General features: G+C 41.2%; 1 protein-coding gene across 1 annotated transcript in view; it reads right to left on the bottom strand.

The window, feature by feature from the left end:
• Positions 1-18,829, bottom strand: part of LOC311055770 (inositol 1,4,5-trisphosphate-gated calcium channel ITPR2-like) — a 110,739-nt gene that overhangs the window by 22,454 nt on the left and 69,456 nt on the right. The window contains exons 36-39 of the mRNA XM_084072036.1: positions 8,990-9,110; positions 7,397-7,560; positions 5,923-6,103; positions 3,801-3,958 (exon numbers count right to left, since the gene is read on the bottom strand). Of these exons, the coding sequence (XP_083928162.1) occupies positions 3,801-3,958; positions 5,923-6,103; positions 7,397-7,560; positions 8,990-9,110 (624 nt within the window). The remainder of the gene's footprint in view (positions 1-3,800; positions 3,959-5,922; positions 6,104-7,396; positions 7,561-8,989; positions 9,111-18,829) is intronic.

Here is an 18,829-nt window from a genome sequence, read left to right as displayed (position 1 = left end):
ACAATACTAAATGTTCATGCTACTACTCTACCACCAACATGTGGAATGCCCTGATCATCATCATGCCCATCATCCCTTAAAAAATGTGGATCACTGGCTTCTTTCAAAACAGGCCCGACAAACCATTTATCAGGAGACCACAAGGGGAGGTAAATACAATTCTCCCATAGAAAGGAGGCGTCATTCCCTGCCAACATTTTCCTTTTTTTCCTTTGTACATATAGTGTTTTGTATGTGTTGATGATATGTATTATTGTGTTATTTTTGTTATTCTATGTTGATGAATTGAATGCATACTGTAGGACCACAATGGAAAAAAGTCCCCCAAGTTATCCTTTTAGCCTTAATGTCTGCCTGCACCTCATTTTGGTGGCATAACAGTAGAATGAATTCATCCCCATGTTTGTGCTGAATCTGGGGGGAATGAGATACAGTAAGTGGAGCTCCCTCTGGTGTTGTGCCCGTGGGCATTTCTCAGTCTTTTGAAGTAGTTTGACAGGTATAATATGGACACTGGTCCCTTGGGTATCTTGAAAACCAGGCCCATTGCAAGTAGCTGTACTCTGTCCTCTACCCTGATCCATCCCACTCTAGCATAAAGACCATAGGGTTAGGTGAGTCCTGCATGGGAATCAGAAGGTTCCTGGTTCCCTTAACTGCTGCTGAGGAGCAAGTTGGTGCGTTCCAGTATCAAGGAGCATTATTGTCATTCCATACAGAACACAATTTGTTAGCCAGGTCCCGGTCATGGCAGAATAAATACAAATACACTTAACACAACATACAAACTTTGCAATAACAACTGTATTAAAAGCAGCAACATTAAAAACAGCATTAAAAAGACAATTCATGTGTCACAGCAAAAGCTCAGCTGAACTGTACCGCACACACTCGCTGTTTTCAGCATGCTCTAATACAAGGTCAGTTTGACAATGCATGCACCTCATGGAACAACACCACCACTCAGGCCTTAAAAACAAGGCTCCAGACATCCCAAAACAAACTGGTAAGGCTACTTCTTGGCCTTAAACCTACAACTCATCTAACCCCTGCTCACTTTGCTAGGGTCGGATGGCTCAGGGTTGAGGACAGAGTACAGCAACTTGCAATGGGCCTGGTCTACAAGATACACCACAACGTTAAGATACCCATGTACCTGTCAAAGTACTTCAAAAATGTAAATGAAGTCCAGAATCACAACCACTGCTCCACTGATCACGTCCAACCCAGATTTGGCACAAACAAGGGGTTGAATGTGTTCTCTTCAAGAGTTCCAGGAGCTAGAGAAGCTGCTGCTCAAAGTGTGAAAGTGCACATAGTAAAACAGTTTGGATAAATGTGCTATACAAATGCACCATTTTATGTTCAATATACTGTATATATATATATATATATATATATATATATATATATATATATATATATATATATATATATATATATATATATATATATATATATTTAAAGGTAGGGTAAGTGATTTTATTTGGTTAAAATAAGTGTTAAATAGCTCTACAGTATATTCTGATAGTATTCATTGCTATAGACTCTATAGCAATGAATACTATCAGAATAAAACAATAATAATAATAATAATAAGGGTAATAATAATAATAATAATAATTACCCTTATTATTATTATTATTATTATTATTATAATTATTATAAACCATTTTAAGTAGAATAATTAAATTTGAAGTTAAACAATACCTGGTAATGTGTGTGGGTGGTTAGATAATTACATTTATAGAACAGTGGTGTTATGTAACTAATTACATTTACTCAAGTTACTAGAGTATTTCCAATTTCCAGAACTTTCTACTCCACTACATCTCAGTCACTGCTATCTACAGTATATCACTTTAAAAAATGTTTTATGAAGATTAGCTACTTTAATTATTTACATTTACAAAAATAGCAGATCTACAAGCTCATAGTGCCGCACTATGAGCTTGTATATCTGCTATTTTTGAATAGCCAAATAAATCTTAAAATGACACAGATGCTTTCCCAGATTGAATTTAAATACGCTCTGAGTTCAATTAATACTGATGAGGATTTCACTGGGCAAGCTCCTGAGAAATAAAAGAAGCAGCTTTGATACATTTAAACTACCTAGGCTATTACCATTATTATATTTTCAAAAATATCAAATTTACATGGTGTAGCCAGCATGAAAATTCATCTAAATCACTTGCTGCTCCCAGACACCTGACATCTCTTTGCTTGAACAAACTCAGTTTTCATAACACTGCACTGCACTGTGTGTGTGTGTGTGTGTGTGTGTGTGTGTGTGTGTGTGTGTGTGTGTGTGTGTGTGTGTGTGTGTGTGTGTGTGTGTGTGTGTGTGTGTGTGTGTGTGTGTGTGTGTGTGTGTGTGTGTGTGTGTGTGTGTGTGTGTGTGTGAGTGAGAGAGAGAGAGAGAGAGAGAATACATGTCCGTGCTGTGCTGACTCCTGTGTGAGGATCAGAGAGTAGCCTATAGCCATTACTACTCGACTAGTAGTTGAATAGACTCTTAACGAGCCAATCAGCCACAACATTCCACAGCTGGGGAGACAATGGCAGGGCCATCAGAGGTACTCAGCCAAGTAGCAGCGTGTGGGGGAGAGCTGCTTGGCCGCGCACAGCAAGTGAGTGCAAAATGCGACTCTGTCTGTTAGATGTAGTATCAATTTACTATTTTTAAAAGTATTTCCTGGGCCGCCACGGACCTTTCCGTGGGCCGCAAAACGCCCGCGGGCCGCGAGTTTGACACCGCTGCTATAGAGTGTTTGTTCAGTAACAGGAGTCTCCCTGTCTGTCCAGCTCTTTATTAAACAGACTATTCGGTAACACTTTCCTTAAAGGTTGCGTCTATAATGCATTATAATCACATGTATAACGCATTGTAATGCACTTATAGGCATAGCTGTAGGCATTATAACATTTCTTATACATTTTTATAATTATGGATGACAACTTATTACAACGTTTATAATGTATTATAGGTGCTGGTCATCATGCATTATAAACTCAGTGGAACAGCACATTATAACTACCTTAACTTAGTCAGTTATAATTTTGTTATAACTGACTAATATTGTTAGAAGTTGTTATGCATAATTACATACATTTATAACGGGTGTTAGGATAATTCCTTTTAACAGGTTGTTCATGAAAGTCCTTGCGGTCTTGTTTCCAATGAGAACCTGTGAGCAATTAGGGGTTAAGAGTCTTGCTCAGGGACAAATTTCATTTCATCGACACATATGCTGACCTGGCCTAGAATCGAACCTGGGGCAACCAGGGCCTCTGGCTCCCTAGGCGGGCTCACTAACCACTCAGCCATGGCCGCCCCAGAATGTTATGTTCCACTGAGTTTATAATGCATTATGACCAGCACTTATTATAAGTTATAATACTTTATAACACTTGTTATAAGTTGTTATGCATAATTATAAACATCTATAGCAAGTGTTATAATGTGTTACCAAAAAGTAATTTTCAAGTCGGGATACCAATTTCATCCAATCAGGATAGAGAACTCAGTCGTACAGATTATACAGATTTTAAATTAATAAATAATTGGAAGAGACAAATACATGAGCAGACAAAATTGGAATTGGAATAAAAATGAAGCTGATAAATGGGTACTCTTTTCTGATTGGCAGAAATTGTGTCACTTACAGTACCTAAAATGTAAAAAGCTGGAGAGACAGGGAGACCCCTGTTACTGAACAAACACTGCGATGATTTCTATCAGGATATAGCGCTTTAACCTAAAGAAAACCAAGATGTTAGGTTATTTAAGGTTTTACCTGCAGGTGTGAGTTGTGGTTCTCACAGAGTAGCTGCAGGTAGCGCAGGATGGGCTTCATGATGCTGGTGGCGGTGTGGCAGCTGTCTGTTTCTACAGAGACCTCCTCCAACATGTGTTCCTTCACATGAAGCCCTGAGTCCTTCCCTATAGGGCACACTGGACAGACACAATGAGTGCCAAGCTTTTCTTTAACCACTTATACCCCATGTGGTTGACCGGAGTCCCTCAGGGTTATATACTAGTGTATTTTCAGGTTTTTCTTTTTGTTATTGTGGGGAAAGCTTTTCGCTGAAAATAGCAGATTGACAACTGTTGTGAGCTTGTCGATCTGCTTTTAATGATAATATCATTTATAAATAACAGACATCTCGCATCTACGCAACTCCATTCCTGAGTAATGAATATGCAATTTTGGTCTCAACCTTCATTGCAACTTTGCCATTTTCACCCCAAAAGTTAATCACCTCTTCGGGGGAGCCTATGGATCATTTCCATAGAGTTTCATAAAAATGTGCCCATTTTTATGAGTTATTTTGTTGGGAAACAGGAATAGCTGCAGACAGGGTAATAAGTGAGTATTTGAATGTCCCGTTACAGAGGGCAGCTATATGTTGAGTAGGCTTTTAGAATATAAAAAACAGATCATCTAGCCATGTGATGTGGACTCTCACATGTGACCTCAGGCACAGGGAACATTATATTTTCTAAGAGGTCAGGATCACAAAGATCTGCAAAGATCACAGATAGTACTTTACTACTACTCCACATTGCATTGTACAGGGCAGCAATCATCCCCACTGGACTATGGCTCTTACATTTACAATTGGCGTAAAAAATAAATGGTCATGTTAACATCATACACCGGCCCTTATAATAGCTAAACTTAAAAGAAAACTAAGGCCATCCAGATTTGTATAGGCCTAGCCATTAGACAGGTTCTGTATCTGCCACTGACTGAGCAATAACACTTCCAAACTGCCTTTCCACCATGCATTTCTAGGGTAAAGATGCACAGGAGTTCTCCTCTTCCCAACGACAAGCATAGTGTTTCAACACACTCGGCGTCTAGCAATGTTTGGCTTCCTGGGTGCGTCGAGTACACTATAGTTAAACTTTTGGAGCGGAGCACCAGCCAATGTCATGTTTGAACCTCTTGGCTGTGTCTGACTACCCTGTCATTAACATTATTTAATAATTATAATGCAGATGACACGAGCACAGCAATGGCTGATAGGTACTTATAGGCTACTAACATTCTCTCACTTTCATCCACCTCTACCCATCTCCGAGTTTATCGGGACAGAAATGGTAAGCTTATGAACCATAAAATGCTTTATAATGCATTATGATTGATTATTGTTATAAAGCCTTATGAATGTTGTGAACATATTATCTATCAGTGCTTATAACTACAATTACAATTTGTAATCGGCCCGTGTTCGAGGGAGGGAGGGAAGCCGGGCGGGGAGGGTGAGAATTGTGAATTAGGATTAACTGCACGTAATCCTATGGGCTGGGGGCGGAGACTGTCAGCAGGGAGTGTTGGGCGGGAGGAGTAGGACGAGGGCCCTAAGTGCTCCCGGTGGGGGCTCCTCCCTGGTAGGCAAGTCAGTACTACACACAAATGTGTGTGGTTAGGAATCAATTGCCATAATGACTTAATTGGGGAGAAAAAGCGGCAAGAAGCAAATGCACATCGTCGCTGTCGGGCAGAAACCTTTTAAAAATATATATAGGCCTATATATATATCACTGCTATTGAACACCCTTCACGTCTGCGTGTGGGTTTTACACATATTGAACCAATGAAAAGTATTAAAAAAGCACTTCTGACTAAACCTCCTAACTCCTCAAACTGTCGGTCAAACCACCTAACTCCAACTTGTGGAGTTAGGTGGTTTGTCCACCATTGATTGAGTTGAGCTGTATTTGTGTAAAGTGATGATAATATAAGGACACATTCAAGTATCTGACAATGTACTTACTGTATTAAGTCACCATACCAACTTTGATGAGGCAGTATTGTGTTTTTTTTTTTCATTTCTTGAAAAGTTAATATTTTGGTTTCTGCCCGACAGCAGAGACATATTATGTACCTGATAGTGGATCATTAACCGTACCTTTCCTGACCCTGATGCCAGCGGTGTCGCTGTCGTCGTCCCTTTTCCTGCTGCTGACCTCAAACATGTCAACAGACACAGTGGATCGGACCTCCTGCTGGGCCAGAAGCATGCGCTCATAGAACACCTTGAAAAACCGCTCCGACTTCTTCTGCTGGTGCAGCTGGCTGTAGAAGGAGTTCTTTGTGGGTGGGAGGGTGACAAAACGCCCGTCAGAAACAACTTCTGAATGTGTGGGTTACAGTTTTTAGGTATTTAGGTAGTCTTGCACAGTAGCCAGACAACTATTCCATAATCTCTGAGTGGCCTGGACCGCTGGCGTAGCGGTCTGGGCACCTAGGCTAAAATCTAGCCTGACAGCGCGTTGCGGGTTCGAGTCCCGATCCCGACGGCCTTTGCTGCGTGTCACTCCCCATCTCTCTATCCATTTCCTGTCAGCCTACTGTCCTATCTATAATAAAGCATATAAAGCCCAAAATAAATATATATAAAAAAAAAAAAGAACATCTCTCAAGGTTATATAGAGTCTGGAACTACACCTCCTGAAAGCGGCGAGAACGGAAGCTGTCATCCGTTCCTCATTTCCGCTCATTAAAATATATTTTAAAATATCTTTACATTTTATTTTAGAATGTCCATTTCTGATAAGCAGCAAGGTATGTATATATTGTCTCTGTCGGGCAGAAACCTGTACAACCTCATATCTCCATATTTGAACTTTTTGTGTTTTTCCGTAAATGAACGCCCTACTTGATCATAGTACAGCATCACACAAAAGCATCAAAAGTAGCAGATCTGTGGTGTGGTCCTTTCCTCTGGACGGGGCCAAACCACACCCGTGTGGTCCGTCGCTCTGTGAAGTAGCTTGTGCATGCTAGCATCGTCGAGCAGTGAACTGAGGTAAAACGTTCTGCTTCCAGACGAGAAGAGGAACGAAAGGACTGAATGAAGATCCGCCCCCTGACTATATAGGCGGAGGGCTGTACCTTCGCCCAGGGGAGCGAATCAGAATCCAGCCAGAAGGGACCTTGTCTGGAAGTACATCAAGAAAATGCTTCTGTGTTCGCGCTAGAGGGCGCTCTCCCATAGCGAGACCTCGAAGCGGAGTATGGCACAATACCTTTTCAGATGGGGGTCCGTGGCCAAATACATATTAAAGCTGTGTGCTGGAATTTAACCATTGAGCTAATAGAGCTTGCCTGTTTGCTCAGGGGATAAATTGAATATTGACCATCAGGTCAACATTTTGTGTCAGATGTGAGACATGACCTTTTACACAATTTAAATGTCTAAATAGAAGAGCAGGGACACAATACAACCACCCCAATTGTATAAGTTATATTGTATTAACATACTCTACCATACAGATTATATACGTTATATTGTATTAACATACTGTACTCTACCATACAGATTGTATAAATTATATTGTATAAACATACTCTACCATCAGTTAGTTGAGTTATCGGTGTACCTGTATTAGTGTGTTTCCACCCATGAGCAAGGCACTGCCCAGAATGATGCTCTCTTCAAACACACGGTCGTTCTTGGTGTTGACGATTAGGTCAACAACCAGCTCTGATGCCCCACATTTATCCAGGTGACACTGAATCTCCATCCTAGTACTGACTGACTCTCCTGTGAAAGAGTAATATGCATCATATAAGGTCGCTGACGGGTAGAAACCTCATTATGTCCAAAAGCCGTTATTTTTTCATGAAATGGAACAAAGATGGTAACGAAATAGTGAAAATAGACGATCTACAGTTTGGGGTTAAGTAATCTCAAGACAGAGACAGCACCACTGGCCTAAACATGCAGTGCTGTAGGAATAAACACAGAAGCACCCGAGAGGAAGTGGACTGAGAGAGGGGAGGAGCCAAACCAAGTTCCTGTTTCTACACAAAAAAGGAGGTGGTGCCCAGATTGGGGGTCAATCGTCTTGCTCAGAGACACTTCGACATGGAAGTGTCACAGTGTGGTGCAGGCAGAGGACCCAAGCGCAGAGAGGACACGGAGGTTTGTTGAAACGGTAGCTTTACTTTGAAAACGGGTAAATAACAAATAATAAACAAACAAGGCAACCCTCGAACACGAGGGGAAAGTGTAAGGCACACGGCACGGGGAGCAGAGTTAACAGAAGTACAAACGAGGAGCTCACGCTGTGGCAATGGATTAAAGATAAAACACAGGATTGCCACCTGAAGCCGGCTAACTAGGCTACAGAGTCATTAAGCTGAGGAGGCTCAGCTGGGTAACGAGTCAGTTGCAGTGCAAACTAGAGAACAGGCAAAGCGGAGGGGGGAGGGGCACAGGAGAGGTAGAGGAGACAAGACGGTCAACAACAACTAAGCAGACAGGGAGACACAGAACAATACTACAAAATAAGGTACAAGAGTGTAAAGCAAAACCCAGAAACACAGAAACAAGGACTGCAACATGACTTCAAAATAACAGAAACATACAGAAGAACAACACAACAGAACAGGCCTAATAAGTCCAAGCCCAAAAAGGGCAGGAAGGTCCAGATGATAACGACAGAGTACACGGCCAGAGGAGCGGACCATGACAGGAAGCCAGGAGGCAAATTGGTGCCCTTCTGATTACCAGGCAGCCTCTGTATAGGTTGAGAATCACTGGTCTAGCATGTTGGTTATTGGAACTGATAGGCAACTTTCCTTAAAGACCATTAAACATAGAACTATGTGCGGAGTCTTGCACGTATTGTATTTGAGTGTCACACAATGTCCCGCTTGAAACATTTTAACAACACAAATATGGTATGGGGGTCCCTGGCACAAAATATGTTCAGATGGGGGGGTCCGTGGACAAATATATACATATTAATTTGGGGGTCCTTGATTTGAAAATGTTTGAGAACCACTGGTTTAAACAACATCAGGAAGCAAGCCCAAATAAGCAAACGCAACCGGCAACGACCATTATTTACAAGCAACTTTACAGAAAAACAAGCCCAAAGTCGCTTATAATAAGCAGACATGGCAACACTGGTTTCTGTGTGTGTGTGTGTGTGTGTGTGTGTGTGTGTGTGTGTGTCAGTATCTACCTTCAGGTGATGGCTTGATGAAACCTCTTGATGAGCTGTTCCTACTCCCAACGTCTGGTTTGAAATGAAGCCTTTGATTTCCAAAGTAACGCACAAGGAAAGACTTTCTTAACACTTCTCCCTGCGAGAGAGAGAGGCACATCATATCTCATCATATCTCACATCTCAAAATCATATCTCACATCTCAAAACTGCACACACAAAACTGCAAACCTCACACACAAAATGCTAAACCCTACACTCCCTTTGGAAGATGACTCTTTGCCATCAAATCTTTTAACTGTTCACAAAATGGAACTTGTGTTTTCATTTGGTACACACAGCCATATTTTCAAATGACACACACATACCATTCATTGAGTACACACAACTAAGCATGTGCTGCACACTACCAAACATTTACAGGACACTGCAGGGCAAAATTGAAAACACAATCATATAAATGGAACACACCATATGAATGACATTGACAATTTATTTTGTAAAATGACTTTTTTCATAGTGAAACATAAAACAAAACATAAATATGCAGCCAAAACATTTTTATTTCTCTACATGATTTAGGCATCATGCCTCCGGTTCATTTCTGGCCAGAGTGCCATCCACATCATAGGCAATGTTCTCCCTGTCCAAGCAGCGTTGGAAGAAACGCCTCGAGTGGCACATGAAGCCCTGACAGACCTCAACAGTGACTAGGGCTGCAATCGATTTTCACGATTTTTGTATAATGACATTTTTCGATTTTGAATTGGAAAAAAACATATTTTACTAATCGAGAATCGTTTGTTTTGAAAAAAACTGAAAATAATCGGAATCGTGACCCCAACAATCGGAATCAAATCGTGAGATAGCAGAAGATTCACACCCTAACAGTGACGTCGCCACAAGCCTCCTCCATGGCCTGGAGAAGTGGGACCCGGCTCTGTGGGTTCCGTTCATTTACCTTCCATCTCCAAGCTCAAAAGAACTACTCAATGGGATTCAGGAAAGGAGAATAAGGTCGAAGGTACAGAACGGAAAAATGGAACCTGGAACCACTCACGCACTGGAGCACCGGTGGTGCAAATTGCTCACCAGACCTGAATGTTTAGAGATTTGACTATTTGTGTGTTGTAGGTTGATGCTTTGAGATTTTACGTGAGAAGTGTGTGCAACAACTGAACATGTGTGTAGTGTTTGGACAACAAGGTGTGTTGTAGATTGATGCTTTGAGATTTTATGTGAGAAGTGTGAGCAACAACTGAACATTGTGTGTAGTGTTTGGACAACAAGGTGATAATGTAATTAACATCAGAGTGTAAAGAAGGAAAGTCAGAGTATAATGCAAATAAGGGAGTGTGAAGTAGTGCCAAATTGGGTGGAGCGATTAGTACATGAAGTTAAGGTTGTGAAAATTGTGCCGAATGTTCTCTTTTTGTGTGTTAACAATTGTGAAAAACTGTAACTATGAGATCTTCATCTTCGTCATCATCATCATAGACCACCAGGGATGAGCAGGGATGAGCTGAACCGCTCAGGGGGTCGGCGACCCCTTAGCTCTGGCACTATGTGGGCTGGGGGCTCTGGGTGCTCCACATGCACGCATGACAAAGACAAGTTGTCTGATTATTTTAAGTACTTATGTGTGGGTGAGTCTATGTAAAGGGCTTTTATATAAAACTAAAAGGAAAATCAAATAATTAATTAATTGAAACAAAAATAAAAACAACAAATTAACAATGCAACTAAATAATAAGAGATATAATTACATTAAAAATCACATGTTGAATACAGTATTTCAACTAGCACTGAGCTGATCGGCTATGTGCACATGTGTGCACGTGTGCGTGCACGTGACGTCAGAAAATAGAGCCCCCCTAGCTCAAAAATCCACAGCTCATCACTGTGAGACCACTGTGTAATCTGTCAAATCACTCCTCACAAAAAGTGTGGAAAGTGTGGTCGATTATTTCTCCCCTTAATTAAGGTTTCGAGGCCAATAGGCTCGAAGCCTTATTGCATTCCTTGGCTTTCATTATTAGGTTTCGAGAGCCTGTAAGGCTTCGAACCCTATTACATCTCTACACTTTCATTATTATTCTTCCGCCGGTTTTGCCAGTTCTGGCCTAACCGCGTGGTCACTTTTTATGAAATTCGGCAATATGGTAGAGGGCTATGCCAAACGGCGAAAACCCGAAACTCACAAACATTGGCCAAAGGGTGGCGCTGTAGCACTCAATTGAAATATGCCAACTTTGAACAGGTACAACTCATGCCCTGTTTGACCCACAGCCATGAAACTTCGATGCACACATGCGTCTCCTCATGCCTAACAACTTTCACACTCTGACTTTTGACCTCTGACCTTTAGATCTCCCACCATTTCGAATTCTATGAAAAGCAGTAAAAAGCAGTCAAAAAATCACTTCTCCTGGGATTTATGAGCAATCTGTACGAAACTGTATACACATGAACTTTGGACCAATGCCGACAAACGTAACTTAGCGGATTTTCCATAAGTGAAAACGTTAAGCTTTTATAAGCCAATGAAAATTGCAGCTTTTTTTTAATTATTCATCTGCCCCTAACACATACATGCAGACTCACATTTGTTTGACACTTTGCAATATTGTAGAGGGTCCTTCCAAGTATCACTGAAACCAATCTTACTCCAATTGGTCAAAGGGGGGCGCTATAGCAATTTTTTGAAAATGCAAACTTTAAACAGGCAAAAGTCATGCCTCGTTTGGCCGACAGCCGTTAAACCTGCTTACACATGTGCCTTGACTCATGAGGAACACATGTATCACTTTGACCAGTAAGCTCTGCCCTTAGATTGTCTGCAATTTTGAGCAGTTTGAAAAACATTTAAATCCAGGATTTCTGAGCAATTTGCATGCAACTGTGTCAAATACATGTTTGAGGCCCTTTTTCACAGGTTCAGGTGTGTTGGTTCAATAGCTTGATCGCTTAATCATCTGCCTTGAAACCATAGGGTAGCCGGTTCGAATCCCACCTCAGGTAGACTTAATTATAATTGCATTGCACACAACATGACTATACCAATGAATACATGTGCAATTGTTAAAGATGACGAGAAATGCATACTTGAAAGTAGTTCTTTTCAATGTATGACGTACTTCATTCGCGCTTTTGTTTTGTTTTGTTGGATTCTCCCTTTTCACTGTCTAAGGCTGTGTATTGGATAGCTCCACCAGTAGAGTGTGAGTCTCATGTGCCGAAGGTCCCTGGTTCGAATCCCACTTATTACAGTTCACATTTAAATTGCATTGTACAAAACATGACCCTGTTAATTCAGACAAGTGCAATGTTTAGACAATAACACGAAATGCTTTTGAGAGTAGTTTTTTTTTATGTATGACATACTTTCTTGTGAAAATAGCCGATCTACAATCTCACACCTTTTTAGATAGCAACGCGTTGTGAGCTTGTAGATCGACTATTTTCCACTAGTTTCCATTCCGAAATATATTGAGCAGTTTGAAAAACATTTAAACCAAGGATTTCTGAGCAATTTGCGTGAAAGTGTGTCATGTGTGTGAACTCCCTTTTCACTAGTACAGGTCTGTTGGCCCAATGGCTTAATCATCTGCCTTGAAACCACAGGGTTCCTGGTTCGAATCCCACGTCATGTAGAATTCATTATTAGGTTTCGAGAGCCATCAGGCTTCGAAAGCTATTACATCTCTACACTTTCACTATTATTATTATTCTTCCGCCGTTTTTGCCAGTTCTGGCCTAACCGCCTGGTCACTTCTTATGAAATTCGGCAATATGGTAGAGGGCTATGCCAAACGGCGAAAACCCGAAACTCACAACCATTGGCCAAAGGGTGGCGCTGTAGCACTCAATTGAAAATGCCAACTTTGAACAGGTACAGCTCATGCCCTGTTCGACCTACAGCCATGAATTTCGATACACACATGCGTCTCCTCATGCCTAACAACTTTCACTGTTTGACTTTTGACCTCTGACCTTTAGATCTCCCACCATTTCGAATTCTATGAAAAGCAGTAAAAAGCAGTAAAAAGCCTACTCCTCCTGGGATTTATGAGCAATCTGTACGAAACTGTATACACATGAACTTTGGACCAATGCCGACAGACGTAACCAAGCGGATTTTCCATAAGTGAAAACGTTAAGCTTTTATAAGCCAATGAAAATTGCAGCTTTTTTTAAATTATTCATCTGCCCCTAACACATACATGCAGACTCACATTTGTTTGACACTTTGCAATATTGTAGAGGGTCCTTCCAAGTATCACTGAAACCAATCTTACTCCAATTGGTCAAAGGGGGGCGCTATAGCAATTTTTTGAAAATGCAAACTTTAAACAGGCAAAAGTCATGCCTCGTTTGGCCGACAGCCGTTAAACCTGCTTACACATGTGCCTTGACTCATGAGGAACACATGTATCACTTTGACCAGTAAGCTCTGCCCTTAGATTGTCTGCAATTTTGAGCAGTTTGAAAAACATTTAAATCCAGGATTTCTGAGCAATTTGCATGAAACTGTGTCAAATACATGTTTGAGGCCCTTTTTCACAGGTTCAGGTGTGTTGGTTCAATAGCTTGATCGCTTAATCATCTGCCTTGAAACCATAGGGTAGCCGGTTCGAATCCCACCTCAGGTAGACTTAATTATAATTGCATTGCACACAACATGACTATATCAATGAATACATGTGCAATTGTTAAAGATGACGAGAAATGAATACTTGAAAGTAGTTATTTTCAATGTATGACGTACTTCATTCGCGCTTTTGTTTTGTTTTGTTGGATTCTCCCTTTTCACTGTCTAAGGCTGTGTATTGGATAGCTCCACCAGTAGAGTGTGAGTCTCATGTGCCAAAGGTCCCTGGTTCGAATCCCACTTATTACAGTTCACATTTAAATTGCATTGTACAAAACATGACCCTGTTAATTCAGACATGTGCAATGTTTAGACAATAACACGAAATGCTTTTGAGAGTAGTTGTTTTTTATGTATGACATACTTTCTTGTGAAAATAGCCGATCTACAATCTCACACCTTTTTAGATAGCAACGCGTTGTGAGCTTGTAGATCGACTATTTTCCAGTAGTTTCCATTCCGAAATATATTGAGCAGTTTGAAAAACATTTAAACCAAGGATTTCTGAGCAATTTGCGTGAAAGTGTGTCATGTGTGTGAACTCCCTTTTCACTAGTACAGGTCTGTTGGCCCAATGGCTTAATCATCTGCCTTGATACCGCAGAGTCGCCGGTTCAAATCCCACGTCATGCAGACTTCAACTCAATTGCATTGCACACAACATGATTGTATCAATGAATAAACATGCAATTGATAAATGAAATGCTTATTGAGAGTAGTTATTTTCAATGTATGACGTACTTCATTCCCTCTTTTTTTTTGTTTTGTTGGATTCTCCTTTTTCACTAACTAAGGCTGTGCATTGAATAGCTTGATCAATACACTGTTAGTCTCATGTGCCAGAGGTCCATGGTTCAAACCCCACTCGTCACAGTTTACATTTAAATTGCATTGTACAAAACATGACCCTGTTAATTCAGACATGTGCATTTTTTAAACAATAACATGAAATGCTTTTGAGAGTACTTGTTTTTTATGTATGACATACTTTCTTGTGAAAATAGCTGATCTACAATCTCACACCGGAAGAACCTATAGGACGGAAAAACCTATAGATATCAACAGACACCATCAGGGAGGCCATATCTTTAGCTCAATGAGAAGAGAGGCAGCCTGTGAATCCATAGGTCGCTGGTTCGATCCCTGTCCCCAACAATGCGTTGAGGTGATCATCATTTGGAATTCCCCCTATTCCCATGGATTGGATCCACCCCTCTCACCTGCTCTCACTCATCACCAATCACACCTGCCACATGCACAGTACAATTTTTAGGTACTTTTACTTTACTACTCTACTCTACTACAATTACAGCAGATGACAGCTTTAGTTACTTGTTACTTTGCAGATGTAATTATTAATACAACACCTACAGTAACCACATACAGCCGATCTACAATGTGACGCGTTATGAGCTTGTATGTATATAATAAGCAACCCATGCTGTATGATAACTTACCACATATGAAATCCAATTCTGTCTATCCAATGGCTCAGTCTGTACTGTGGCCATAGCTGAGTGGTTAGTGAGCCCACCTAGGGAGCCAGAGGCCCTGGTTGCCCCAGGTACGATTCCAGGCCAGGCCAGCAAATGTGTCGATGAAATGAAATTTGTCCCTGAGCAAGACTCTTAACCCGTAATTGCTCACAGGCCCTCATTGGAAACAAGACCGCAAGGACTTTCATGAACGGACCTGGAATTATCCTTATCCTTTACACTGTCTACCGGTCCCTGGTTCAAACCCCAATTTAACCGGTCCAAATATAATTTACTGAACAAAAATCATGACTTTGTTAATTAATGCATGTTCACTTCTTCTCTCTCGCTCTCTCTCTCTTACTGCCTCTCTCTCTCTCTTACTGCCTCTCTCTCTTTCTCTCTCTCTGTCTCTCTGTCTCTCTGTCTCTCTGTCTCTCTGTCTGTCTGTCTGCCTGCCAGTCTGCCACTCTGTCACTGTCTGTCTGTCTGCCAGTCTGCCAGTCTGTCACTGTCTGTCTGTCTGCCAGTCTGCCACTCTGTCACAGTCTGTCTGTCTGCCAGTCTGCCACTCTGTCACTGTCTGTCTGTCTGCCAGTCTGCCAGTCTGCCACTCTGTCACAGTCTGCCAGTCTGCCACTCTGTCACTGTCTGTCTGTCTGCCAGTCTGCCACAGTCTGTCTGTCTGCCAGTCTGCCACAGTCTGTCACAGTCTGCCAGTGTGCCACTCTGTCACAGTCTGCCAGTCTGCCACTCTGTCACAGTCTGCCAGTCTGCCAGTCTGCCACTCTGTCACAGTCTGCCAGTCTGCCAGTCTGCCATTATTCTCGAAACCGCTCATTGCTGCTTGCAGCTATATTTAGGTTTCGAGAGCCTGTAAGGCTTCGAACCCTATTACATCTCTACACTTTCACTATTATTATTATTATTCTTCCGCCGTTTTTGCCAGTTCTGGCCTAACCGCCTGGTCACTTCTTATGAAATTCGGCAATATGGTAGAGGGCTATGCCAAACGGCGAAAACCCGAAACTCACAACCATTGGCCAAAGGGTGGCGCTGTAGCACTCAATTGAACATGCCAACTTTGAACAGGTACAGCTCATGCCCTGTTCGACCTACAGCCATGAAACTTCGATACACACATGCGTCTCCTCATGCCTAACAACTTTCACTGTTTGACTTTTGACCTCTGACCTTTAGATCTCCCACCATTTCGAATTCTATGAAAAGCAGTAAAAAGCAGTAAAAAGCCTACTCCTCCTGGGATTTATGAGCAATCTGTACGAAACTGTATACACATGAACTTTGGACCAATGCCGACAGACGTAACTTAGCGGATTTTCCATAAGTGAAAACGTTAAGCTTTTATAAGCCAATGAAAATTGCAGCTTTTTTTAAATTATTCATCTGCCCCTAACACATACATGCAGACTCACATTTGTTTGACACTTTGCAATATTGTAGAGGGTCCTTCCAAGTATCACTGAAACCAATCTTACTCCAATTGGTCAAAGGGGGGCGCTATAGCAATTTTTTGAAAATGCAAACTTTAAACAGGCAAAAGTCATGCCTCGTTTGGCCGACAGCCGTTAAACCTGCTTACACATGTGCCTTGACTCATGAGGAACACATGTATCACTTTGACCAGTAAGCTCTGCCCTTAGATTGTCTGCAATTTTGAGCAGTTTGAAAAACATTTAAATCCAGGATTTCTGAGCAATTTGCATGAAACTGTGTCAAATACATGTTTGACGCCCTTTTTCACAGGTTCAGGTGTGTTGGTTCAATAGCTTGATCGCTTAATCATCTGCCTTGAAACCATAGGGTAGCCGGTTCGAATCCCACCTCAGGTAGACTTAATTATAATTGCATTGCACACAACATGACTATATCAATGAATACATGTGCAATTGTTAAAGATGACGAGAAATGAATACTTGAAAGTAGTTCTTTTCAATGTATGACGTACTTCATTCGCGCTTTTGTTTTGTTTTGTTGGATTCTCCCTTTTCACTGTCTAAGGCTGTGTATTGGATAGCTCCACCAGTAGAGTGTGAGTCTCATGTGCCAAAGGTCCCTGGTTCGAATCCCACTTATTACAGTTCACATTTAAATTGCATTGTACAAAACATGACCCTGTTAATTCAGACATGTGCAATGTTTAGACAATAACACGAAATGCTTTTGAGAGTAGTTTTTTTTTATGTATGACATACTTTCTTGTGAAAATAGCCGATCTACAATCTCACACCTTTTTAGATAGCAACGCGTTGTGAGCTTGTAGATCGACTATTTTCCACTAGTTTCCATTCCGAAATATATTGAGCAGTTTGAAAAACATTTAAACCAAGGATTTCTGAGCAATTTGCGTGAAAGTGTGTCATGTGTGTAAACTCCCTTTTCACTAGTACAGGTCTGTTGGCCCAATGGCTTAATCATCTGCCTTGAAACCACAGGGTTCCTGGTTCGAATCCCACGTCATGTAGAATTCATTATAATTGCATTGCACACAACATGACTGTATCAATGAATACATGTGCAATTGTTAACCAGTAAACTCCGCCCTTAGATTGTCTGCAATTTTGAGCAGTTTGAAAAACATTTAAATCCACTATTTCTGAGCAATTTGCGTGAAAGTGTGTCATGTGTGTGAACTCCCTTTTCATCAGTTCGGGTCTGTTGGCCCAATGGCTTAATCATCTGCCTTGATACCAGAGGGTCGCTGGTTCAAATCTCACCTCATGCAGACCTCAACTCAATTGCATTGCACACAACATGACTGTATCAATGAATAAACATGCAATTGTTAAATGAAATGCTTATTGAGAGTAGTTGTTTTCAATGTATGATGTAATTCATTCCCTCTTTTGTGTTTTGTTTTGTTTTGTTGGATTCTCCCTTCTCACTGACCAAGGCTGTGGATTGAATAGCTTGATCAATACAGTGTTAGTCTCATGTGCCAAAGGTCCACGGTTCAAACCCCACTCGTCACAGTTTACATTTAAATTGCATTGTACAAAACATGACCCTGTTAATTCAGACATGTGCAATTTTTAAACAATAACATGAAATGCTTTTGAGAGTAGTTGTTTTTTATGTATGACATACTTTCTTGTGAAAATAGCTGATCTACAATCTCACACCGGAAGAACCTATGGGACGGAAAAACCTATAAATATCAACAGACACCATCAGGGAGGCCATATCTTTAGCTCAATGAGAAGAGAGGCAGCCTGTGAATCCATAGGTCGCTGGTTCGATCCCTGTCCCCAACAATGTGTTAAAGTGATCATTATTTGGAATTCTTTATTTTACAAATAGTGTTTCTTGAGGTTAGGTTGTTGTTTTACTGAGGTTAAGGTTAGTCAGGGTGGGTATAGAAAAGAGCTATCTAGTCAGCAACCTTCCTCCTATTTAGGGGTGGCTATAGCTGAGTGGTTAGTGATCCTACCTAAGGAGCCAGAGGCCCTGGTTACCCCAGGTACGATTCCAAGCCAGGCCAGCAAATGTGTCGATGCAATTTGTCCCTGAGCAAGACTCTTAACCCCTAATTGCTCACAGGCCCTCATCGGAAACAAGACCCCAGACTTTCATGAACGGACCTGGAATTATCCTTATCCTTTACACTGTCTACCCACAAGTCTATAGCTCCCTGGTTCAAACCCCAATTTAACCGGTCCAAATATAATTTACTGAACAAAAATCATGACTTTGTTAATTAATGCATGTTCA

The sequence above is a fragment of the Gymnoscopelus microlampas genome (assembly GCF_963454915.1).
Source record: "Gymnoscopelus microlampas genome assembly, chromosome: 11".
Taxonomy (NCBI): Eukaryota; Metazoa; Chordata; class Actinopteri; order Myctophiformes; family Myctophidae; genus Gymnoscopelus; species Gymnoscopelus microlampas.
This window is presented reverse-complemented; position numbering and strand designations above follow the sequence as displayed.